The sequence below is a fragment of the Chaetodon trifascialis genome, chromosome 4 (genome assembly GCF_039877785.1).
Source record: "Chaetodon trifascialis isolate fChaTrf1 chromosome 4, fChaTrf1.hap1, whole genome shotgun sequence".
NCBI classification, from domain to species: domain Eukaryota; kingdom Metazoa; phylum Chordata; class Actinopteri; order Chaetodontiformes; family Chaetodontidae; genus Chaetodon; species Chaetodon trifascialis.
In genome coordinates this window covers 16,044,278-16,072,017 of record NC_092059.1, presented here as the reverse complement: position 1 = coordinate 16,072,017, position 27,740 = coordinate 16,044,278, and the positions used below count along the sequence as shown (strand labels likewise).

General features: G+C 43.5%; 1 protein-coding gene across 1 annotated transcript in view; it reads right to left on the bottom strand.

Annotated features, from left to right (window-relative positions):
- Nucleotides 1-27,740, bottom strand: part of nr5a2 (nuclear receptor subfamily 5, group A, member 2) — a 69,452-nt gene that overhangs the window by 3,636 nt on the left and 38,076 nt on the right. The window contains exons 5-6 of the mRNA XM_070961502.1: nucleotides 25,970-26,089; nucleotides 20,438-20,585 (exon numbers count right to left, since the gene is read on the bottom strand). Of these exons, the coding sequence (XP_070817603.1) occupies nucleotides 20,438-20,585; nucleotides 25,970-26,089 (268 nt within the window). The remainder of the gene's footprint in view (nucleotides 1-20,437; nucleotides 20,586-25,969; nucleotides 26,090-27,740) is intronic.

Sequence of the window (27,740 nt, the reverse complement as noted above, 5' to 3'; positions counted from 1 at the left end):
TCCTCCTGAGAGATTCATTCCCCAGGAGTCCATGAATTATGTAGGCCAGAGTTACAGTCATATTAGCACCCGAGCTCCTCTTTAACCTAACGCCTTCACCGTTCTTTTTTATATTATAACAAAATAGAACGCATTGTAATTGGTAGTAAAAAATAGATTTTTTTAAGGCATCACTCGTGTGAAAAACTGTAACTTTTAACTACAGGGTGCAAAGAATTCCTCTTGGTGGCAAGTCTTTTCACTATTAATTCCTTGTGCAAAATACATTTTGCATCTTTCCAAAATCCTACCTTTACGCGCAGCTATAAGCACTTTTCCTTGACAATAATAAGCTCACAGGGGGTTTGAGCAGATTATTGCAAGACAAGACAAAAATTTGCTAAATGGATAATGGTGGACCAGAGCGCTGTGTGTACTTGTCATGATTATGAAGCGCAGGGCTGCAGAATATTTAATCAGATAGCAGCTCTGTGTGCGTGTGTGTGTATGCGTGTGTGTGTGTGTGTGTGTGTGTGATCTTTTATTAATCTGTTTGACCCCAGGTCGAGTGTGCTCACAGCGAGCTAATGTGGAATGACAGAGTCCCTGTGTCTAGTTGACACCTCCGGACCCACACACACTAAAATATACCATCTTTCACACCAAACCTCAGACACACACACTGGCACTGGCACTAATCCATGGAAATACACATAATATTTGTCTCTCACACAGTATTACCCCCCCCAACACGCACACACACGCTCACGCACACACATACACCCCATCCACCCACCCAGAGCATTAGGAGGAAGGAGGGGGAGATAAATCAGTAGCTAATGAGGTCTAGAGAATGAGAAGCAGGTCCTTCAAGGCACTTCCATCTATGATGCACTCTACCATGCTATTACCATCTTTGTGTGTGTGTGTGTGTGTGTGTGTGTGTGTGTGTGTGTGTGTGTGTGTGTGTGTGTGTGTGTGTGTGTGTGTGTGTGTGTGTGTGTGTGTGTGTGTGTGTGTGTGTGTGTGTGTGTGTGTGTGTGTGTGTGTGTGTGTGTGTGTGTGTGTGTGTGTGTGTGTGCGTGCGCGCGCGCCTGTTTGCTCCTGTGTTGCCTGTGTATGTACGAGCTGGTGTGTAACATGTGCGTTCTCACCCTGACCTCTGGGTGACATGGCGGGGGGCTAAATAAGGCCAAGAGGAGGGCAGGAAAAGGGGGAGGGGGTGTGGCCTGTGACAAAGGAGGCTCGAAACAAACATGACATGTGCTTTTTCCTGCTGCCACTCAGCTGCCTGACCCCCTATCAGACTCCAGAACCACCTTTCACGCCAGTAAAACCTCGGAGAAGCATGAATATAGCCTTACATAAGCTAACCCGGTAAGAGTGTGGGCTTAAGGCTTTAACACACACACGTCCTACGCAGGTCAACAAAAAAAATAATAGACTTGTTTTCATCTGCACATTAAACAAATGTAGCAAAGACATGGGAATGAAAGTTTCTGAGTGGGGACCAGTTTTATATTATTGCTGATGAGGGCTACAGCCAAGATTTTAGGAAAGAGTCCATAAGACGCTGCAGTTGCCCTCACCTGTAATCTTTCAACTGGATTCAGATTTGCCTTATTTTATTTAGAACTGTTCAGCTGTACAGCTGTACTGTTTTCTGTAAATTTTCTTCCCTGAATGTGGTTTCAAAGTTGTTTACACACCACCAAGAATAAAATTCTGTCTGGAAAATACTGAAACTTAAATACATCCTGAATACTGACTGCAAGGGTTAAAAGTTGCCATTAAATGCTCTTATGCTGCATTGAGCAGTTAAATGAAAAATCTCAGCTCATGTCCTGTTATTTCCAAAAGTAAGGTTTTGTACGGGGTCAGTTGTCAATGCCCGGCTATAGATCTTTTATTAAATGAATTTTGGTTGGCCTAAAGGTAGTAAAATTTAAGTAAATCCGGTCAAAGCTTAGTGGACTCATGTATATATTTTAAATTGGAAAGCATAAACTCATTCTAGGCTGTTAAAAACCCCCAAATCCCCTCAAAATAACACAGAAGACAAGTCCTCAGACTCCTGGCTGGTGTTTACAGCCCTGCTGCTGACTCATTAGTTATTTTTGGAATACAATATCTGTTATTGTGTCTTAAATGATTTTATGATGTTGCAGACGTATTGTACAACTGCTGAATATTGAACCCTGATTAAATCTTCAAATTCAAGGCCCAAAAAAATGTTTGAAAATTGATTAGACTGAGGAAATTTAGAATATGAAACTGCAAAATACTGTCTAGCACAGTTCATATAAAGGATAATATATTTTTAGGCACAATGATTTAATCTGTAATTCTTTGATATATTTTCATCCAAGGAAGGACAAGTGTTCTCTTCAGCATAGATGCCGTCGCTAGCAAACATCTCATGCTGCTTAATAATCACTTCAGGGATGTCAGCGCCTATTCTGACTTTGATTTGGTTAATTCTGCAGCAACATGACAAGGTGAGCCCAGATCACTGCAACAACATGCGAGGTGTTGCCATGGTTTCTCAGAAAGATTTGCCTGTGTTTGTGTGTATGCATGCGGAGGGGAGTTTGGTGGGTGTATGTGTGGATGTTGGGCGGGGGGGTGGGGGGGGGGGGGGAACCACAGAGAATTAGTACCCAATGTCTCTGTCAAGCTAATTAGGCGAAAGTGAGGCAAAAAGACAGCATTTTAATTGCTAATTATTACCAGAGCCCCTTTTGAAAAAATAATGAATGAGGGTTTCCAAAAAAGAAAAAGAGAAAAAGCACAAATGACAGTAGTTTGATATCTACTCCCATTTCCAAAACCAGTGGGCAAGTGAAGAACCAGACAAAAAGCACTCAGGTTGATGAGAAATGTTTCTTAATGTTGCTGCTAATCAAATCAGACAAGTGGATTGATTCTAATTTACTGATCATTGAGCGGCAGCAGGTATGATGAAGGAGTGAAAAGGGTTAGGGGGGAAATAAAGAAAAAAATCAACAATTGATCAATGATTCCCAGACAGTGTCAGGTCGGAGCATTAAGTGTGCTAAGCGCTGTCTCCTCTTCCTTCAATGCCCCCCCCTCCCTTCTCTCTCCATCTCATTGTTCAGTCACTGTGGGACTAATTATCAACTTTTTTTCACATAAAACAGCCACAGTTCGTTGCAGCGCCGCGTCTGAATACTCAAATGGAAACCCCGAGGTCCCGCAGAATACATTGTTTCATTTGACGGGCGATCATGCTGAAGCCAGCGACCTAATGCAAAAACACACACACACACACACACACACACACACACACACACACACACACTCATTCTCTCTTTCTCAGAGCCCCTGAAATCACCGCTGTGCGTTTTAATTAGACTAGATCTGCTCTGTGCTATGAGTATGTGTGTATGTGTGTGTGTGTGTGTGTGTGTGTCCGCATGTGCTTTTCTTTGCTCTTTCACTGCCCCTTACAATCACCCTGCTCTAGGGACACACACACACACAAACACAACATTTGCACATTCACTCATGCAAATGCTCGCTCCATTAGTTCACTCTGATCTTAATAATGCCTCACAGAGTGGACACTGTGATGTGAAAACACTCACAAACATCACTGGGTGTCAAAGTTCAACATTCTCTGCAAAAGCAAACAGGCATCACAGTGCTCAGTACAGATGAGAGCTTATGCATCTATACATCCATGTGAAGGCCAAAACGTAATTAAAAGAATACTAATAATAAAAAAATGAAAGGAAAAAGATCAGAAAGGCAGAATATGTCTTATGTACAATGACTAAGATAGGCTTTATTTGTTTAAATTAATCACAGAACATCTTTCGTTAAGACAAAAAAGGTGCTAAAGTTATGGTAAGGCCATGTTTATTGATAAATTCAAAAAAAATACATTGTTTGTGGTATAAGTTGGGAATTGACCTGCACAAAGCCTTTACCTCCTTTACTTTCCATCATCTTATTTCCACTTCAAACATACAGTATTGTTAAAAAATATCTAATGAAAAATGACAAAATGTTTTCTAAATGATTTCCTGTTTGCCACTGTGTGCTTAAAACAACTTTTGTTAAGATAAAACACTGTGTTAAGATAAGGGCGAGGTCATGTTCTGAAAGAAAAAAAAAAGAAAAAAAAACTCTTTTGCTTTAAGTGTGAGACAAACCTTTGACCCCTCCACACCTTTATTTTCCACCACACCATCTCCTCATCAAACTACCACCTTTTTCCAAGATATGCTATGAATGAAACATGACAAACTAACGCAGAGGTCTCTCACCTTACACTCTCTGATCAATAAACCTCTCAGTCGCATGCTGCCCCTTCACTGTGCCTTTCAAAACTTCACAACCCGTGCTTCCTGCCACATCCAAAAACAACACATAAAACTCTTGGGTCATAAACGGTTATCGAGTCAAGTGCTGTCAGTAAAGTTGACCAATTAAACGTGAGTCGAAGACAAACTGTTCACTTCCTCTGTAGGTGGAAATTAGAGGCTCGGCTCTCCCAATATGGACTTTCACAAGCGTGTATACGAGCCTATCAAAGCTGAAGCACCTTTTACAATGGCAGCGGTGCTTCAAAGAGCGAGGAGTTGATCCCATGTCCAGGCCAAGTCCTCTTTATTGCACCGTACTGGATTGTTATCAAGTCTGTCCACTGCTACTTTATTCATTATCAATCTGCCTCGCGGCTTGGCTCCAATCAGAGGCAGGGGCGTTGAAAGACGAGAACCCAGTAACCTTTAACTTTGGATGGGTTGAAAGGATCAAGCGAGGCCTAAGGACTGCCTACAATAAGCAACATGTAAAGCTACGTGTTCACTGGGGGAATGTGGCTGTGTGTTTGTGCATGAGTGTGGTGTTAAAAAACAGGGCAGCAGGGGCAATCAAAGCAAATAAGGTTCATGGGGCAAGGGGCGATGGCCGCGTGGTTAATGGTATCACTTAAGTGGGTTATTATTTGAGTTGTGGTGCATTGCTCCGATGGATCTTTTACCCCCCCCATTTTACCCTCACACCAGCATAAAGCCATGAAGAACACAAACACCACAGCTCCACACACACTCAGCTCCCATCAATACTCCACTGACAGCGTTTCACGTGGAAGTGTGTGTGTGTGTTTTTCCTCTACAGGAGGTTCTGCTTCCCCATTAGAGTATTTCAGACCTCATCTATCTATGCTTGCCAGCGCACAAGTTTCCCTGCTCCCTGGAGCTCTCCGCTTCCTTGTTTTCCTTCAAGTCCCATTTGGGGAATTCGCCTTTCTCCGATACGACGCCTCCACGTTAGAGGCGAGAGAAAAAAACAGGAGGGGTAAAGCTGGAGTTGTGTGCTCCTTAACATTTAATGGGAGGTCTTTCTTTTTGATACACCAAAGGCTAAGAGGATATCACAGGATACAAGAGGAGCATGTATAAGCTCAATGGATTCATTTATTGTTGTAACATTAACTTAAACTGGAGACAAGCACTGTTACATGCTGCAAAACATGACTGTTTGGGGGTTAAGGTGGCTATATACTCAGAAGAGACAGCATTTGTACATGTGTTGTGTTAGTAAAAGTGGTTATTATAGCCTTTTCGATTGCTTGAAGGCAGGCTACAAAGCCATCTGTCATAGAGTGGAGTGAGACACAATCACTCAGCATAAAGGCGCACACTTTCAGACAGACTCTCCTGACATGCATTTGTAGTGCTGCACTCATTTGTACATCTAAAGGCAACAAATATATATAGCTATAAAGTTCTAAATAAGAAAAAAAGAGTGAGGAAAGTTCAAGCCCGGCTTACTTTCACACCTCTGCTTTCCAATCACTGTGAGAAGCAAGCTCGCTTCTCGGATTATAATTTCCAGATATATACGTGTATGTATTCTGATGTGAGAAAGCTGCAGGGGTTAGAGGTCTCGCATGCTGTTCGACCATCCAACGGGCACTTTGGTTGGAGCATACTGACGCCCTTAGGCTATAAAATGGGGTTAGGTTAGGGTTAACACTGAAACGCCTCACCCACAGTCAGTTTTTTGTGATCTTTTTCATGTGACAAGAATACATTTCCATTTTATTGCCTCTCCACATTTTTCATATCTTTATTATAGCAACAGCAACTTAACATACACCGCTTGACTGACAGTTTTATTTGAGCCTATAGAGCACCTGTAGGCCATAAGTTAATTTTTTATCTTTTCTTCTGTATATAATGCAGTGAAAAGATATCGGGAAGTATCCTTTGCACTCATTAACTTTTTACTCATTTAACAAAGGCCTCATTAAGCACTGAACAGTGACCCATCATCTTGAAAAGTGACCCCTTATTTCATCGGCATACAGTAACATACTGTTGCTACATGCCCTCAAGCTAACGTAGAGTCTAATGTCCTGAGGCTGAATATCGTCTGCGCTAACAATGCATAATAACAACTGTCTCACAGTTCCTGGCTCTGGAAAGAGGCCACCAATGGGGATGGGTTATTGTCAGCGTGTCAGAATAAAGCATGAAGGCTCAATTTGCCCACCAACTCATCAAACCCTCCCTTTAGCCACTCAGGGGGCCAAACGCCATGCGGCTGTGAAAGAGAATTAAGTAGGTACGGTCCAGTTGGGGATATATTAAGTCAAATCTAAACCTCTGCTGACAACATTGCTATTGTTGTTTAGCTAAACAGGTAGCGGCTAGTTCAGTACTGTCGCCCAAGGACGGGTTGGCGGGCTCGGCGGGGCGATGGAGAGAGGTCGAGAGATATTGAGAGGAAAGGAAAAGTGCCTTAGGTCCGATAAAATAAACAAGAGAAAAGGCGCTCCGAGCAGGAAGGAGACAAGCTTCTCTCATTGCCTATGCTGGCTGGAAGGTGCTGGGGATTTATCCTGAGGTGAAGGGGAAAACAAATTTACATGCTGTATCAGCTGGTCCTGTCTGTGGCTCTGTTATTATGGACTTTGAGGCTTTGAGCAGATGGACACAGCCAGGAAGGACAATATCACTGGGAATATGCATCAAGGAGACATATAGTTTAAAAATGTAAATGCGGGCTCTGGGGACTTGTGATCGGCATTTTCAGGCATGTTTTAGGCTAAATGATTCATCAGTTTGTCAAAAAAGCTTGCTATGTTAATAAATAATTAAAATAATCCTTACTCACCCTAATGTACATTCACTTATGCTGATGAACCAATGAGCTGACAGTTTGTGAAGCAAAAATTAAAGCCAAAGTATACTCACACTCCAAAAAAAAGTTTTACTTGTTAAATTGTTAAAATCATCTCTGTAGTTCTGTAATGTAGCTTAAAATACTTTTGTCAATGGGCCCCATTTGCTCTTGTTCATTTCTGACACGCTGTGGACTCACTGGGATAAAAGTCTTATTGCTTGGGAGAAAAAATCACATTGTCTCAGCATTATGAAAATCCATTTGCCAGAGGGATACTGAGAGACTTGAATCAGCAATGAACCTAGTGCTTAGCCCTCTGTGGTCCCCCCCCCCCCTTTTTTTTATTGCCCCCTTCTTCTAGTCCCCCCTGGAGGTAGACCCAAATGCCTTTCAATGAGCCGACCTCGGACGGCGCGCTGCAACCACAGGTTCTCTCACCTTCCTAATGTTAACCCCCCCTCACCACAACAGCTCCCAGTCATGTAGCTACATGCAGCTAAGGACGCTAACACTTGACTGACAGGCTCGAATCTAATGGACAACGATCTGGACGAAAAGTCGCTGCAGTTGATGTAATCTGAGGAAATGATCTATGGAATGGAAAGAAATACAATTCTAATGAATTAGAAATCAATATGGCTGTACCTGTGAAGTGAGGCTCCTCTGGACTTCACCTCTCACTTCATTTGTACCTTTCACCAACAGCAGACGCAACATCTAATGTGTGTGTGTGTGTGTGTGTGTGTGTGTGTGTGTGTGTGTGTGTGTGTGTGTGTGTGTGTGTGTGTGTGTGTGTGTCACTGCCGCCTGTATCAAAGCGTGCGTATGAACCTCGTTTACATTCAGTGCACTTTTGCACCCCTTGGCTAATTACACACAGGGTTTGTTTGGTGGTGGAGGGGAGGGTGTGGGGAGTGGAGGGGCATGTCAACCTTTCTTGTTTATGATAAAGTGACAGAAAATCATTGGGGGGTCAAGTACCCCCCTCCAAACCTCCACTGCCCCGAAAACTCCTGCAGCAGTACAGAAGGTGCCTGGTGTGGGAAGCCTCCCCTTTAATGAGACCATTAAAGGGCCCGTCTCCTCGTCAATAGATTTCTCTCATTCTTTCTCTGACAAATTTGAATTAATAATTCAGTGCCAAGCGCCTGGGGATGTATATTTTCAGCATGAAGGACAGTTAATCCATAGCGTCATTTCCCCCCCTGCCCCCCCCCCCCCACTCTCTCGCACTCCTTCCTCTCTCCAGCACGCTCATTTTACATCTACCCCACGACTCTCTCCCTCCTCTTTTGCTTCGTTCTCATTTGATGATGGAAGCCAGCAGGTCGAGTGCGGACTAAAGAACAAGTGTGCTGCATGTTTTCCACGCCGTATTTTAACTTCTTTGTTCTCTGCGTGATTTTCGGCCCCAGTCATGTGACAAGTGGAGTCAACTTAAGTGCAAATTGAGGTTTAATTTATTCCAACGTATTGGACGGTGGTGGCTGGTCTCTCCTCCCCCTCGGGGCTAATGTAAGATGACATGTTTGCACACTGCCTCTCAAAAGCTGGACTTGATTTAGAGAATGAGGGTTTTTACTAAATGTTTCTGCTGCGCCAAATGTCCGGACTTTCAAATGCACAATACAAGGAAAGAGGAGGAAATGAGTGATTTTGAGGATAAACCACCAAGGCGTTGTTTAATAAAAAAGATATTGTGGTGTGTGTTTGTCTGCGGTTGTGGGTGGGTGTTTGTGTTCTGCACCCGCCGTGGTTTCAGTGTTTTACCAGTTTTATTGGAAGAGACAAAACGGGCCTGTTTCAGTGTTCGCTTTTGTGTCTTCCAGTACATGTGTTGCATAGTTTCTAACTGCAAAAGTAAAATTCCAAAAATAATAGAACAAGAGGAGAAAAAACAAGTGAAGATCCTGGATGTTTACCACCCTGAGGATTCATGGGATGCTAACTGCACCAATTAGAAAGAAACCAGTTTGTGTTCACAGTGTTGCTTGGAAAATGAACACTCATGCCTTAAAAATCAATACTGTCAAAGTCATCTTTAAGGTGGCTGCTCTCTTTTTATGATTACCTTCATGACTACCTGTTTATTCTTTTTTACCATATCCTAGTTGTGGGCTGTTGTAAGGCTTCATATTGAGGTCGTTGAGTTTACTGTCCATGTAACAGACAAAAACTTTTCATCACTGAGCACTGAATTTATTGCCAACAGTAGCTGTGGATATCAGTGCCAGGTGGCACTAAAGTGCAACTTCATGCTCTAAGGCCGCATGTACAGGCTAAGAGCTGGCACGACAAATGTCTGCCAGTGCCCAGGAATATTCCATTACATTACACAACATCATTTTCTGATGATAAATGTGTGTGTACTGTAGATTTGTGTGTGTGATTGATTAATGCCTTCTTGTGTTTCAACACATGTTGGCTCTCTGACCCTTGTTTCTAACAGTTGCCAGCAGCTCTAAAGGTTTTCACTGCACTACACTACACTTTTCTTTTTTAATGCAATACAAGGAATAGCTATGCTCAACATGTGTGTGTCTTTTTGTGTAAGACAGTGCACTCACAGGGCTTTGTTGCTTAAAATATCCTTCAGGACAAGAACAAACAGACGAGAAAGGAGCTGTGATGGTTCGTGTTGGGGGGGGGGGGGTCACAGAGTGGGTGGGGGCTCAACATAGAGAAAGAGAGAGAGAGAGAGGGTGGAAGAACAAGAGACAGCGAGCCAGAGCACCTGTTGGATCATCTGTGCTTTAAAACATTTAATCACTGTCTCTGGTTACACACACACACGCCACAGCATGCACACACACATCACCGTACAGCTCCGCTGTTCTCTGCCCTGCCAGGAGTATCTTGTAACCACATTGTCCAGACACACACACACCCACAGAAGCTCAAAGAGCAAGGCAGGGAGGGTGTATAATCTTATAGCAGCCACCTGACTACCATATAGCTTACCACCGCCATAGTTTAAACACATGCCTCTCCACCGAACACATTCACACAGGAGCACAATGGTTGACAATCCACATGCCAGGCAGTGCTACGATGCCACTGAGCTCCATTTGCGATATCAGGGCGGTAGGTGAATGTAGAAGATTATTTTTACTTCTACTCAAATCGCCATGTGGAAGCTTGCACGCTGGCACGGGTACACTTGGACATCAGCAACAAATGAAGAGTCTAAAACTACAAAGTGAGGCTCACCAGTCACAGCGATATCCTAAATGGACATTAAGTCGTTCCACTTAGTGCGTCATCCCTCTTATCTTGCTCAGCCATTACACCTCTGAGTTCATTCCACTTTCTTGTGTTGTGTCCAATGAGTAACACTAATGATGCATCATGAGCTGCAGCACCTATAAATGTCCTGTCATAAAGATTTGTCTTTGCCGCAGGAACAGTTGCAGCACTATTTCACAGTTACCATTCACATTTACAACATTACAAATAATTGACAAGGCGAGTGTGTAAAGCTGAGGGTCCATCTGATTGCATTTGTGTGTAGTTTTGAACATCTGACCTGCGACACACTTAAACACTGAAGGGCCTCACCACCACCACTCTTAACTGAGTCCTATGGTCTTTGTGTTTACTTGTGTGTGTTACATGTACTGTAAATTTACATTCATATATATATTTATGTATGTATGTATACAGTATATACTGTATCTGTGTGTGTGTATTTGTGCATATATTATTTGTGTGTGTGTGTCAGCAAAGGCTTCCTAGAGTGCATGAGGGCAAGATAAAACACCTGAGAAAGGTTGGTGGCGAAGAAAGTTCCGTGGGGAGGGTTGTGTAAGTCTTTGCTGCTGTTGTATGTAATGTTTAAGTAAGGTCAAAGCAGGCGGTCTGATCAATACGCTGCATGACGGTGGCAGTTGTTCTTTCCCTGCTGTCGTGTAACACTGTAAGCCTTGGACACACAGTCTTCCTGTTGCAGCGCGGCTGTAAATCTACAGCTTGTGAGTAGAGCACTGATGCTCTTTCGATCGCTAGAATCAGCTCATGTTTGTTGACAGTCAGTCTTTGTTTGCAATCCTCTGGAGATCATGCTTTTTGACTCAAGCCAATAAAATGGCTACTGTCTACCTTGGCCAAATTTAACTATAGGTCGCACCGATACAGTAGCTCAATGCCAGCTGGGGCAGTGAGATAACAGTAAGGTAATTTGATGTTGAATAACACTAAGTAAGTCCTCTAAACGAATTATTAAGCTGCATGAAATCACAGCCGGGGAATAGATGATCTCCAGTCAACAAATCATTCAAATCAAGTGTGAGAGTTTCCGTAGCACTCCAACATATGCACAATTTGCTCTCTGAGTCTGTTTTCCTCGACTAATGTGAGCCTGTTCTCCGCAGGGCCTTGGATAGCCCAGGCCTGTCCTCCCTACTCCAAACACACATCCCTCAGCCTTTAATTGGAGAGGAATAGCAACCTAGCTAGCACAGCACTGGGACCCGAGCGGCGGCCACTGAGAATGCATTAGCATTAGCATTGCAGCGGACCAACCTGTACATAATGATAACCTCAAGCTCTGGCCACTGGGAGTAACCCCTGTTCACACACACATACTCCACACACAAATGCACACTGGTACGCACTCCTTGCCCCTGTCTCCCCCCCGTACACGCAGTCACGTAAACAAGCAAGTGTAATGCAGCCCCAGCGGTGGGCTGCTCGACGAATGGGGGAGGAGAGGGGGTAAAAAAAAAAATCAGTTGCCGCCGTTCGGCTGAAAAGTGTGTGTAATGAACTTCAGTTCCATTGATCGGGACTGAGAGTACAGGACCGGGGGCTGTTTGTCCCAGAAGGGCTGCCGTACCGTTGCTCAGTAGCCCCTCATAAATGTTTGAGAGGCCTGAGCCGCTGTAGATCCACCCTACCTAGGTTACAACACACACACACACATCCAGGTTGATGCTGATGATGGATGGATGGCTGGTCGGTGGTGGTGGTTGGAGGGATCGATCGTATTTTAGCTTGATGACATTTAGGTGCTGTATGTGTTTTTGTGGCAGATTTCTGGAAGTGTGTTGACCGCGCTGTTCAAAGAGATTCGAGAAAAGTGCAGTACTGTTTGCCGCTTCGTATACGTGGAAAAAAAAGGGCGAGAATTTTAGATAAAACGTTCCTGCTCACCTTACATTCACGCTTTCAAGTCAAGCACAGAGACTGAATTTGCAAGCATATGCTAATTTGTTTGGCAAGGTACACCTTCTATGCTGTACCCCTAAGCTCTCGACTGGCCCCTGAAAGCCCCTATATGCTGTACACATGATTGATATTACTGCAGATATCACTTAGAAAACAACTGACGTGCCGGGTGGACCATCCGCGCCTCCTTTTGACTGCTAAGTACCAGCTGGCGGGAGGTCCTCTGCGTTATGCAGTCGGTAATAAAAGTTGAACATTGATTTTCTGTAGCAGCTTGTAACTGTTAATGTTGAGACATCAATAGCCAAAGCAAAGCGCTGGTGCCTTAATAGGAGACCGAGAATGTGGAGGACGCGAGCAGAGGCTGACTCTAAATCACAGAATCTATCCCTGCCGATCGATAGGACAGTAACTGCAAGTGTCCCTCTGCTTTCCTAATGTTTTATAATAAACTGACAGCCTGTAATAAGGCCAAAGGAGAGGGAGAATGAGAAGGAGGGAGGAGGGGAGAGATGGAGGGCAACAGTTTCTCCATAGCTTGCCCGTCTTAAATCACCCCACATGGGAGTGCAGGAGAGGAGCCGAGGAAGAGGTAGAGGGGAGGAAAAGGTTTTTTTCTTTAGTGAAAAAAAAAACTTTTACAGGAGCATTTGTCTGGTTGTACTCACTGCTACGGTAGTTAGAGAGTGTATTGATGGAGGGAAGCAGAAGTTTAGGGGATATGTCCTGCATTGCTTTGGCAGGGCACTAAGTTAAAGTGTGCATTAAATCCTACTGCCACCGTGCAGATGTCACCATATTCGGGTAGGAGTGCAGTGCTGGGCTGCACGTGTGCTGACTCTTACTGGGTGTGGACAGTGTTGAAATTCATTAAGGGATTACTGCTCTTGTAACACTACCGGTAGATGGTGAGAGAATTTGCTACTGCATTGCCGCTCTGTTGGCCCTCACTGTTGCAGGAGCCCTCTGATGTGAGGTGATACTTCCATTTTTGTGTTTGCTTAAAGTGTCAGAGTTGAGTTCACTTTCACCCAATCTATATTTTATATATGAGACATTGACTTATTTTATTGTGGTTTACTTGAGTATTTAAGCCCCATGACTATGTTTATGTTACCATCTTTAGGACTCATTAGTAGACTATGCTCTTTATCAACAAGCAAGGCCATGGAGAACAATAATGATGTGGCTTTCTTTCTTATCGCTTATTTATCACGTGTTTAATACTGGGGTCTGTCAATTTACAAATCCCCATTTAAACAACCCCCCACCCACCTTTATGTTGCTTTGCTCGCTGATAACCGGCCTTGCTTGAAGCCAGATAAAGAACAGTGTCAATATAATCACAATATAAATCACTCCAGTTGTAAGAATGTGATAAGACCTAAAAAGAGAAGCCTGAGCTGTAAATCGGAGAGATACTTTGGAGATAATCTGGGAAATGTCAAAATCTATCAGGAAACTGTAACCTATCTCTGGCGAGATATAAGGCTGAGGCTAAAGGGGAGTCTGGTCAAAGGTGAGAATATGCCCGCCACCACACAACTCACCACAACTGCTGCTTAATGACAACAGCCTGCAGTATTTCCAGGTAATAGTGGCGGACTGGAGACCCGGAGCTTTTATTGCTTGATAAAGTCTGAAAGCCTTTTAGGCAGCCTCATTATGTGGAATTCCCTACAAAGTGGCGGCCGGCGTCAGGAGGCGACTGCACGCCATGTTAGATTTCTTAGGCTAAAATTGACAGAAAATAGGCAGAAGTATTAGGTTCATTGCTTCAGGGCACACTCCCACCTACTCCTGATCAGGATAAAAGAAATTGAAAGAAAAGTTGGGACACTCAAACATGATTAGCTGGGTTTGCCTCCTTTGTCGGGGACAAAGTTTGAGCAAATTTTATTTGTTTGTTTTCTGGGCCACATTGATGCCTTGATGGCAGCTGATGGGGGCAAAAAAAAATTTGTTTCAAAGATGAGAGTCCAATACTTTTCAATCAGCGCACCTTTGCTGAGCACTTCTCCAAGTTTGAAATCGGAGTGATGAAAAAGCACTAGATGCAGTCGCTCTGTGCATGGATTGCACTTTATGAACCTTATACATACATTTATTGTCTCAGCCCCACTGAAATCACCACTACTGTATTTTCCATTACTGCTGTCGTTGCACCAATCCAGTCACTGAGTCTGTAATTTGTGGGACACACAAACATCTATCAACCACAGGAGGCTGCATACCCACACACACACACACACACACACACACACACACACACACACACACACACACACACACACACACACACACACACCATGAAACATGATTCGTGCCACCGTTCAGCATCTGTCTTTTCTCATGAACTGAGCAAAAATTAAAACTGCATATGAACTATAACGTGTCACATGTCTGCAAACCAAATGTGGCCACTTCAAGCCTGATGTGACTTTAGCGCAGATCAAAACAGTATTTTACATGTAATAAAGTCCTCATAAGGACTCGTGCTTTTTGTTTGTTCTACGCTTGATTAAGTTACATCATGTCTGTCATTTTAGCCGTGTTCCTGTTCAGCAACACAGCCTCACCTCTGGAAAATAAATGCTTTACTGGCTGATGCTGACGTTTCCTGGTCCCCCTTGAGAGCAGGAAAAGCAAGTCACGTTTCAAGTTGAGTCAAGGCTTCCCATACACAACCCATACACACACTCACCGTGCTCTTATACATGCATTGCTCAGGTCAAAGTACAGCTGATGATTCCATTCTGTTGACCTACAGCCCAGCAAAAAGCTTGGGTCCCGCACAGCAAGCAGCACAAAAAAAGTCCCTATTATGCTGCTTTTAATGAAGCCGTAAATCGTTTTTTCGGTTTTATGCTCCATTATTTGACCCCTACATCTGTCTCAATGGGTATAAATATTGAACCGTCGCTGCCTCTTGATGTTAATCAATCCCCGACCGAATTCTAAATGATTCGGTTCATTTTAGGAAATGAATATTTGCCAGGCTTTATGGGGGGAGAGGGAGGGTGGTGTGCATGAATTAGCCAGCTCCCTTGCTCACTGGCCAAGGATCAGGGCATTGATTCTGAGCAGCCTCGGCTGTTGCTTAATTAGGACGTACCTGTCTGGGAATTATGTCGGTTTTTTTCTCCCATTGTGTGAAGAGACAAATATGATAGAGATTTAGAGAGAGAGAGAGAGAGAGAGAGAGAAGACTCGTCTTTTTTCATCAAGGTTAATCACGTTTGCTGTGTTTGCGTTGTTGTCAGCAGATTGGTGTCTGACCTCGCGCTGCACAAAACAGAGAAAGTCTGCCTTCAGTGTGTGGCGCGCTAAACATGCTAATGAGAGACGCATCCTCGCACAGGATCCTGGGAGGTGTGGGGGTTGATGAAGTGTGAGAAGAGAAAGGTAAATGGAGAGGTGGGTTAAAGCAATAAGGAAAGATGGGAAATCTAGAGTCATTTGTGAAATGTTTCTGTGGCAAAATTTCACTTGTTGGCAATAGAACTGACCTTATTTTAATATTTTTATGGAATGGATGTTTACAACATATTATATGAACACCTTAATAATAACTCATGCCAGTCATATCGCAAAAAAATTCAACATCTTAGTTAAGCAACACTATAGTTAAACTGTAGTCAACAGTGTTGTTAAATGACTTTAGTTAAGACGTTTTAAGGAAGGAGAGGGGTGGAGGAAAAGTTGAGGGAAGGAGGAAAAGAGATAAATGCCAGTTCGCATACCAGCGAAGATAAACGGGGAGGCGATGGAGGTAGATGTGAGGATGGAGCTGTGATAGATCGAGGCACACGACGATGGATGTGAAAAAAAGAGAGAGGGCAGAGCAATGAGAGACGAGACAATGCAGAGGGGCTGGATGGATGGCGAGGGAGGGGGCATGAGGGATGGATAGGTGGGTGTCTCCATACTCCAACCTCAGATCCTGACTAATCACTTGACAGACAGCTAATGTGGTGCTGAGGCAGCTCTTGAATCACCGGCTGTCTTGGTTTCTTATGAATGGACAGCAGTACTGATTTCTGATCAGTGACCTGGAATAATGAAGAGTCGATGTTAAACATCATTTCTTCACGTTTTGTATATGTAGTTTATTGTATTAATTGGGTTTATGCTGTTTTTATTATACTTTAACATATGAATTGGTTGACTTTTCAACAGCGTCTAATGTCTTCAGGTATTGAATGTGCACTAAAGACTGATGGGAATATGTAGGTCATTTTCTATCCTTGTGTTTAGGCCATACAAGAAGACTGTTTCTGTTCTAGACATACATTACAAAAGCTGCAACCATTATTCTATTCATTGATTTCTTGATTTCTTGACTTCCTTGAATACCTATAGGTGCTGGGCTGGACTACTGGGGTTTTAAAATCCTTATGGCCATTATTTATTTTTTCTGACACGTTTTGGACCAAATGATTAATCAATGAATTGGAAAATAATCAGAATAATCAATAATCATCTCTTTCAGCCTCACTTGACACTGAAATGATGTAGCTCAAATAAACATGTCATTATGGATCAGTGTACTTGCAGAGTTTGGGGTTCCAGGCTAAAGATGGAATCACTTACAGTACTGAAAAACTAATGTATAATACAGTTTTTGTTTTGCCTACTCTTACATTTAAAGTAACATAAAAGCGAACACTTGGAAATTAAGTTTACTTAGTTAACCATACCAACAGTGTGACTTTATTTAAATAAACTGCCATTGCAGAGGAATCTAACACGAGCCTCAGTTTATCAGCTTTTCATTGACTTTGTTCCTCCTAAAGGCTTCAATATGGGAGAATTATTTAGGCCTGCATGTCCACAAATCTGTGCTCTCTGCTGGGAGCGTTTACCACCCCACGCTGGTCTGGCAGCTCCTCTGGTTCTCCTCTCAGCTGACAAGGACTGGCAGCGCCTGTCTCTCCTAATTACATCTGACGGGGTCTGACCTGTAGAGCTGGGTTAACTGGTTGCTGGCTGAACACTCTCTGACCTCTGTCACTGCGCCTGCTTTGCCGGTAAGGAAACCATGTATCAGACATACTTACTTAGATGGGGGAATTTAAGCAGATTTCAAACAGTGCAACATCACTGAACTCATTCATTTTAGGGATAGGGAGAATTCTGCCTAAAGTGAAAAGAGGAAACTCTTTTTCTTCCATGTTCTCACCTCTGGGCCTCCATGTCACCTGGTCGAATATAAAACAAACGGTCAGTCTTTCTATAAGGCCTCTAAGCCTTTTAAAGGAAATCAAAGGTCCATTAACAGTGTTCTGACACCGTACAACAACTAGTAGTAATCCTTTACTGAACTCTGACCCGGGCAGCACTCACTCTCTCCCTGCCGATGTGTGTGTGCGCCTCTTACTCAGTGCCAACACACTCATTGCTCAAAGACTTACAGACACTTTAGAGATCAATGCTCTCAGAGTGATAATCTCCACCTTGATAGAGGGTGAAAGGCTTCACTTTAGACAAGCAAAGAGTGACAGGGGACAGAGAAGGAGAAATAGATAAAGAGAGAGAGAGTAAGAGGAAATATAAACATTTAATTTAAAAAGAGGGTTGTCTAACCCTGAGAACAAGCGCACCAACAGATCAGGACAAGTGTCTCCTCTCAACTGGAGTGACGTCTATATCTTCGTCGTTATCGACAACTGGCTTAACTAAGAGCTCCTCTGGCAGGGAGGGGGTGACTGATTGTCCACAGAAGGAGAGATGGAGAGGTGGAGAGAGAGGGAGAAATACTGAGAAAAACCAAGACACAAACAGAATGACAGGGACAGAAAAAGAGGGAGAAAGGCGGGCTGCACCACTTCCGTGCCTCCATGACAGAGACAGTTGTAGTAGTGGTACAAGCAATGCTATTAGCGCAGCGGCGGCGTACAGAGGTTTTTACAGTGACCAGAGCTGCAGATGAAATAAAGCTAATAAAGAGGGAGAGTCCGGCCTCTTAGTTCAGCAGTCGGTGCAGAGCTACTTTCATGCCTCATTTCACTACAATCCTTATTAATTGGCCCTGCCTCAAAAGCAGCTGTGTGAAATACACACAGATGCATGAACACACAGCTGCTCTCTCATTGCCAGCCACATTATGCCCTTTCCCCCAGGTAAATGTACATACCTCCACCTTCTAACAGCCAATCACACACACACACACACACACACACACACACACACACACACACACACACACACACACACACACACACACACACACATCTCTGTTCAGCTGTGTGTGATATTAATCTGATCTATTCTAAATCTCCTGGCTTTACATGACTCCCGCCCCTCACCATCCCCTCCTCCAACACACCGATCCCCTCAGCCGGCTCTACGACGTCTGCGTTGGGCTTCTTTTGCGGGAGGCCTGGGCACGCCGGAGAACAGGCACTGCCGGGGGCGATACACATCCCTCAGGTGAGCCTTTCATTATGGATGATGTTTCTGCCAAATTATTTAGACCCTGAGCCCCAGCATCAACCCCCGCCACACACACACACACACACACACACACACACACACACACACACACCGAAAGCCTGCTGCAAGCCTCCCCATCCCTCCCTCTTACTTCGCTGTACCACAAACACCACTAACACAAACATTAATCCTGCCTGATCACCTCTGTGTGTACGGTGTGTGTGCGCGCTTTTGCCAAGCAGTTCATTACTCCCTCTTTCTTTGTTTAGAGGAGGTAAACAAGTGGAAGTGTGACCCTTGTGGTTTACAGATGGATGGAGGGAGGGGTAGGTAAGGATGAGGTAAATATTCATCATGCTATATGTATGCCACTGTTGCTCTCGGTGCCAAAGAGAGGCCAGATTGAGCGAAGCTGCCTCAACATCATTGCCTTTAGTAGTGGAGGATGTTAAAGTAGATTTGGTGGAGTGTGTGTGAGTGTATGTGTGTGTGTGTGTGTGTGTGTGTGTGTGTGTGTGTGTGTGTGTGTGTGTGTGTGTGTGTGTGTGTGTGTGTGTGTGTATTCCTCAGAGGCCATTTGTTGCAGACTTGTTAGGAAAGAGACAGAGATGACAGTCTCCTGGCAATGTCTGACCTCGGCTTAGAGAGTGGAGAACACACACACACACACACACGAACACACACACACACGCGCGCGTGCACACATGCACTCACATCAACGTACCCCCTTCTCTTCATCCCTTAACTCATTTGGCTACTTATCCCTCCACTTCCCTCCCTTCCCAAATCCCATGCCCCCTCTCTCCTCCCAACCTCAGCTTCCTCCCACCTGTCTATCCCAAAAGCTTCACGGTACCTTCCTCTCACTCCCTCCCACTTCATCATCCCCCTATTTCCTCCTCCTCATCCCTTCCTTCCTCTCTTCTCCGGTCCTCAGTTGATCACGATCCCCTTCGACTCCCTCCTTTCCTCACCGATCCTCCAAAATTCAGTTGGAGAGAACAATTTTTAAAAAAATGCTCCCCTTCCCTCCAACTCTCCATCTCATGTACCTTTTCTCACCCAACCAGCTCACTTCTTGCCTTGTTTCTATGTCCCAAATTTATTTATTTATTGCTTTTAATATTGTTGATTCAGGAAATTATACTTATTCTATGACTTTTGCCACGAGAAAGCAAATTGTTAAAAAGGAAACATGCCTATGATAAAAATACATATACATAAACCTAAACTTGTTTTCCATAAAAGTAAACTTGCACAGTTGTGTGTAAAGGCCTGAGCACCAAACCTCCCCTCTTTCCTTCCTCCCTCACTTTCTCTTTTGTCTCTTTCAGACCACTGGTCCCTTCCTTCCTGCCCTCCCACCTCCTCTCCTCTTCCTTTCTTTCCTGCTTTTCTCTCCCCCCTCCACCTATGGATCTTTTACCAGTACCAGGAACCTGCTTTGCCCCTCCTCCCTTCTATTTCCTTTCTCTCCCACCCTCCCTGCTTCTTGGGAGCAGTGACTTTAGGATTACTAAATGTTCCTCAAAACACAAGTACAATTCCTAAATTTCCTAAATTGGTTCATTGGCTCCTTAAAAAGCTCTCATGCTCTAAAGGGACCATTAGGTTTTTGGAGACCTACTCAGACTGAGGAGGACCATGAACCTGAACCTCTCCCGATCTTACAGCCCCACAGCTTTCAGGGACTCACCCAGGCTGAACAGGACCAGGAACTTGAGGCAGACGAACTCCCGTTGGTCCAGCTGCAGGGAGCGTAGCTTGGCCACCAGCTCCTGGGCGTGGCTCAACAGGTTGTTGAGGGTGGCACCCGCCTGTGATGCAATCACTGCATAGTCCACCTGAAATAAGGAGGGGAGAGAGGGATGTGGGTCAGACTGAAGGCAGATTTTTGGATTGAAAGTACCCTATGGAGTTTCTGACTGCTGGTTTAGTCTACATATAGACACAATGCAAAAGGCTTTTTCATTATTCATGGATGTTGCATTCATTGTCCAGATAGCTACAACTCCTTAGCAACTTCTAGGTTAGCTAGTCTAGCCAGCTTAATACATATTACCTTCCCCTTGTCTCATTTTTTGCATCTTTTTCTCTTGGATTCAGTTTGTACTACTGGACATTTGTTATTTTTGCATTGCTTATCTCTGCCCATTCAAGGGTTATTTCAACCAATGAAAACATATCTAGAATCCCAAACTGCTAAAATGATTGGCAACTATACACTTGACTGTACCCTAAATGCATCACCACCATGAGCTGCACGTAATGATTTTTTTTATTCATGTACCTGCTGTACTGCACTCTCAACACGGAGTCAAAAGCTTTGGTCTGTCTGTCAGCGTGTGAGACACTGGTGGATGTGTAAAAAAAAAAAAAAAAAAAGGCAGCTGCAGGCAGGAGGTTTTTGCAGTTTAACAGTTTTTTCTAACACGCTGTGGGCATATGGAGAGAGCATGGGAGTTCACCTCCAACTGACTGCCAGATTTGACTTCTCTCTCTCTGTTCCCCATCATATAGCAAAAGAAAAAACACGCTTGTTAAGAAAAAAAAAAACAGATAGATGGATATATAGATAGATAGATTTCTCATAAACCCATCGGTCTTTGGTCCAACCCATCCGTTCAAATGCACACACACACACACACACACACACACACACACTACTTTTTCAGGTGCACTTCATATCTGCAGCCGCAGCACATTTGTCTGGGAGGCAAGTCCTTAGCTGCCACTCAAAGTAAGCAGGACCATATTAAATTTTTATATTTATTGACAATTCATTACCATAATTGACTGCGCTAGGGTTTCCAGGGGAAGGTAGATGTTGGCGTGCGCAGCTCCTAAAGCTCAGGGAGGAAGAGGGTCCCAGTGCGCCCCCATTTGCAATTAAAAACATGCCTGGATTTGGAATTTATTTATGGGGTAAATAGTATGATTGGAGCCGTTTTTTCATCTGTCTGAATAGGGGAAGGGTAAATGTTAACAATGCACCATGTTTTTCCTCTTTCTTCTCTCTTCTCCCGTCCTTCTCCTTCTCTTGTACTACGCTCCTGTACCCCTCTCCCAGTTAATCCTTAGCTCCTTTCTGCCTCTCTCTTCCCACATTCGAGACTGTAAGAGTTATGACTTGGTGAAAAGCAGACACTGCCCCCCCCCCAACCCCTCCAAGGTGTCAATCAATTTACATAAAATCAACTGTGCATGAAATAACTTCATTGAAGGATTGGACTGTTGATGGTGATGCCTTGGGTTATTGCCTTCTAGCCTTAAGTAAAAGGAGAGAAGAAAAAACGCTATAATGTCACTATAGCAGACTTGGCACTAACCCTGGTGACCTGTGAGTCAGTCAATCAATCAATACTACTTTATTATCCCTCCTGGAGAGACAGAGTGAATAAATATATGAATAAACCTTCAAATCTTAACCCATCATGAATACGATTAACAATCTTAGCAGAACATTAAAGATGAATATGGGAGGTGAGTTCGGTTTGATGCGTAGGGGGCTTTCATGTGTGTGGAAGATGGGATTGGAAAACGCAGCTTGTTTGAAAGCACAGAAATCCAGGACTGGCTGAGAAACTGTTTTTTTTTTTTTTTTTTGCATTTCTCCATCATTTGAATTTCATGTACACCAGGAGCACTGTGCTATCAAAATATCTGGATTTTCAGCCTGAAAACTGGCTGCCAAGCTGCAAGGCCTCGCTTAATCATTCAGCAGTTCAGTCCAATCTTTGTCATTTCATGTTTGTGCACATTTGTACAAGTTGCACAGTGCGTTTGATCTCATGACAGGATAAAGAAAAATCCTCCTGTCTTCCACCAAAACTAGAAACCACTCATGGCCATTTCTTTCTGCTGTTGGTGACACGATGACACGCAGCAGAGGAGAAAGACAGAAAGTAAGAAAAAGGAAGAAATTAGCAAGCGAGGAAGATGAGGACACCAGAAAGACCATGACAGACACCAGCTGACAGGCTGTAACTGTAAATCTGCTGGTGCTGTTCAAAGTATGAGTATGAGTGCAGCGTGTGACTGATGCCAGCAAAGAAGGGGCCTGATTCAAAGCAAAGAAACATCTGTCCAAATTTGCATTCGAACAAATCTTTAAAGAACTGAAAATATCTGCCAGTGTGAGGACACAAACTTGAGTTCCATCTTTTTGACATACTAAAATAAGTTTGGTATGCAGAAGATAGACCGCAGTGCAGCACAAGAAGAAGATAGCGAGGTCCTTTTCTGAGCAGGAAAATCTGTCTTTGCCTGCATGTAATGAATAAAGTTCAATTTCCCTCTATGAGCTTAAGCTAACTTAGCTGTAACTGCATACAAGAGCAAAAAAGGCTCAACTAACTAAACTTTTTCTTTCTTTTTTGATTCTATAAATACTGTGAATGAGCAGGCAGCACATGTTTTACTCCAGAGCACTTCATGGACTCATTGAGTCATGTGACATCAGACGTTTCACACAGATAGACCACAGACCAATATGATGAGCATATTGTAACAAGTTATTAGCACATTACAGACCACTGAGGCGAATGCACAGCCCAAGCGGTCCTTATGTGATTTGTGTGTGTGTGTGTGTGTGTGTGTGTGTGTGTGTGTGTGTGTGTGTGTGTAGCAGTAGCATTTGCTTTAGGTGATGCTGCTTCTTCTAAATATCCCTGGTGTTATCGCTATGCTGTCACCCCTGGCCAGGCAGAGAATAATAGGAAATAATGAACTGTTCCAGAGCCCCTCACACACACACACACACACACACACACACACACACACACACACACACACACACACACACACACACACACACACACCACCCCCAACACCAGCTGTTCATTAACCAAAGTATGCAAACGAAACTGCCGTCCTGTGCCTCCCACGATTATCAGCTCCTCCTCCTCCTCCTCCTCCTCCTCACTGCTCTGGTCTCTACAAACTGCCTCGTCCTCTACGTCTCACCTCATTTCTTTACCTCCTTTGTTCACACCAGCACCTACCTACTTCCTTCCCACCACCTTCATCTCTCCTGTTCCTTTCTTCCCTCTTATTTCTCTCCTCTCTGCCATGTCCTCTGTCCTTCATTTCTCTTTGTCTTCACTCCCCATCTGTATCCCTTCTTCTCCTTCCACCTATCTCTCATGCCTCTTTCCTCTCCACCCTGTTCCTTTCCTCCTGGCCTCATGGTGTGTCTCTGCTCCTCCATTTCTGTCCTCCTCCATCATCTGTCCTACTCTCCTGCACCTGTTACCCCAATATGCTCTTCCTCCATCCTTTTTCTTTTTTCTCTTCACCTCCTGACTTTATCATCAACTCTCTTTTTCATCAAAAGGGCTAAGTGATACTGCCAGACTGCGACCAAAGTGTGTACTAGTATGATGTACTTGTATTTCTCCTAATACTTCCACTATGATAATACTATTTGTTTGTACTATGCACCACTAGGCAGCCAGTCGCTATCATCTTTTCTACAACAGGTATCAAAGTGACGTAGTTCAGATTACTGATGTATGAATATGAGCTGAGGGGATGACTGTGCGTGACAGCAGATCACTGTTTGTGGCGACTGAATCTGTTATTTTTAGCCAAAACCTGGTCATTTCCTGACCCTACCCTGGTCAAAAGCAGTATACTTTAGTGTATTAGAAATTCTAAACATGCATGTTGAGAAGTATAGAGAAGTCATTACAAGTACACTTTCACTTTTTGTGCTTAATTTAAAGTCTGTTAGACATATACTTTTAAAAGTTTACTTTGAAATAGATGCCATTAAGTTCTACTTAAATGTATCAAAATGAATATACTGACTGCAATACTTAAAGTGCTATTTCAAAGTACTTATAAAAAGTGTACTTTATTGTGAGTGTGTCATGAACTGCACTTAAATGTACAGTTAAAAAGAGAACTAAGTTACAGATATTTTCAATAGTAATAAAGTGTATTTATGAAAAGTAGTGTTATTTTTGAGTCCTTTGTGATGCACAATTAGCACACTTAATCAAAGTGTACTTTAATTTTACTTCATATTAAGTATACTGAGGCATATTTCCAACACATTGATGATGTAATACAATTGTTAATAAGTTTGTTGAAAGTTGTGCTAATTAAGCGTACTATTTACGCTTCAAGTACACTCAAGTATTAATCAAGTGGTACTCAAGGACCACTTGAGTACACTCAAGCATATTGAAGTTGACAAAAATAGAATAATATCTTTTCATCTGGGTAACCAAGTGGTCTTTGTGCCTTCACCACAGCATTACACACGATAAAACTGAAAACTGACACATCGACTTTGAACGTAAAGAAATGTCATGTTTCATCATATCCTTGTTTTCCCCACACGTACAATACCAACAGTTAGTCTAGTGACTGGGTTGCACTAGAAGCACTACTGCTTATTTACCACAGGCAGTACTTCCTCACCTGTTCTGAAAATCTCTCTCCGACCTTGTCTTCATTCAGAATCATGGAATTAAAGCAGGACTTCCCTGTATACGGTGCACTTGCCTCACTTCAATATTTATACCAGAATCTTTTGTTGTAAAACATTTTGTTGAAGAGCAATGTTTTGGAGAGCCAGCCAGTCAATAATTTATGACTTCTCATCTCACTGACAGCCACGCCACTGGTCAGACGCAGTTTCGTGATGAGCAGTATCATGTTTGTGTGTGCATGAGATTATGAAAATCGCTGAATGCTGAAGAGGTCTTCCATGCGTGCTCTTGGTTTGTGCGTTCGCTGTTTGACAGTGTGCTCTGTGAGCGTGTGAGTGTGTGTATGTGTGAAGCAAAAGCAGAAAACAATCACAGTATCCTGATGCGTTGAGGACCTCCATTTAGGGCCTCGGGCATCAGCTCCCACCAACTTCCTCAAAGGCCCCAGTAAAACAAAATAACACACTTAGCCACATTCTTTATCTGTCCACCCACTCACTATGCTGCAGCATGCGTAACCGAGTACTTTATGAATTCACTGGTGGAGAAAAAAAATGCAAAATTGATTATTCTGGTGACATTAGTGTTTATCTATAAGCATAATCTATTTTTAATGAAGCAGTGGCTCCTGTGTGGCTGAGTGATCAATAAGGCTTTAAGGGAAATGCTGAGGAGCTGCTGCGGAGTCCCTCGAGGAGCGAGTGATGCACGAGTTAGCGGGATTTCGCAAGAAAAAGGAAAAGGTGGAGGTAGCTGGACGTTATTAGGGTGGGGTTGAACCAACTCACCTGCTGGCCAGTGACCAATAAGATGGAGCCCTCCTTGGCGTGCACCACCTGCCGGAAGACGTGGTCGAGGATGAGGAGCTCGCTCCAGCAGTTCTGCAGCAGCTTCATCTGGTCGTCCACCTGGTAGAAACAAACACACCAGGTCAGGATCACACAGGGGACTAATAACGTGTGCTGCCTTCACTGCAGATTCTATGTCTTCGGCTGTCCCCTTTTATTGTGTGTCAGGACCTGTTGTCCCTGCAGGACAGAGAGTATATCAGTACGGATGAGTTGCTGTTGCATTGTTGCATTGCTGTGAGTTGCACACGTGTGAAAACAAACCAGAAAAAGTGAAAGCTCATGAGGAGCAACATGAGAAAAAAATCCTCCTTGTTAGCTCAAAGTGCACAAGTGGGTACAAGCATCAATCAAATATGGTCACATTTGAATTTAGATGGTTGATAGTTTTGCTTATTTTCCAAACGCTAAAAATGTCTATTCAAAAAGCTGCCATGACATTGTGGCATCATCGACCCTCTCTACCTGGTGCATGCTGATCTACATTTCCTTCTTCACAATACAAACTGCTGATTCGTCCCTGCATTGCAAATCTTTAAACACTCACTGTACTTGGTGGATAAAATTGTTTCAAATTTTGAATGCTGCTAACAGAAAGATATCCGTGAGAAATAAAAGCTCACTTTTTTAAAAAAAGTTTACTTTCTTTGTTTGTATCTCAGGTTTTCATTTAAACAAGTATGTCCTGTTTTATATATAAACTGAGACACTAAAAGCTCTGTGTCTTGCCCACAAAACAAAAAGCTGCAGCGCTGTGTCAGCCTCACAGGCAGCTGTATGCAAGGTAAACTTGCTCACAGGTCAATCACTTGTGCACCACAGACACTGTTTTTTCAACCTTACACAAAGCTCAAAAGTCCCCTGCACACACTCTAAAGCTTTCTCATGTGAACCTTTCCACACTCAGTTAAGCGCTTTGCAACGTGCCTGATTTAACAATGTTGCCAGGTTTATCTGTTTGCACATTGCCAGCAGTTTCTGAGTGATTCCACAGATGATAATGATTAAGTACTTGTTTTTTTTTCTTCCTGAATGCCAGCCGCTGGCTCCCAGGGACCTGCCAGGTGAGCTTGGGAAGCCGAGGCAGGTCAATCGGTGGCTCTCTACTCCAAAACAACCCCCTCCATTGTAACTGTTAGTCTCTTCCCATGCCTGGCTGTGTTAATCATTACTCCATATAGTCAGACTCAGACAAAAAAAACAAAAAAAAGGCCACATTGAGAAAGAAGGAATGAGGAAAATGCATGAGAGGTTCTTTCTTTCTCCTCCCTTTCCCCTTTTTTTCTGTCAACACACATTGTCCTCTTTGTGCTATCATTGGGAATAATGTGTCTGTCTGGGCACACAGCGGTTTTTGTGCTGATGTGAATTACTTTGCTGCTTAGAGTCTGTGAGAATGCTCTGTGATGTTCAGCGCCAATGTCACTTGGAGAGTGGAGAATGTGGATCAATGTTAACACTGTGACACGGGCAGGTGCAGCGGAAAGGAATGTCTTTTTGTGCTGCCCGGACATTGTACAGGACAATCCACAATGACCTTACATGTAGGTACTAATTTGATATCAGCAGCTGTATCTCTGCCAACTAACAGCAAACTCTTTATTGCCTTGTGTGACATGGCAGTGTCTGAGGCCAAGTGTGAAGACACTTGATTGTTGATTGGGATTGTTATGACTGCTGATTCAGGGCTGGTGTCAAACAGTTTCTGTTC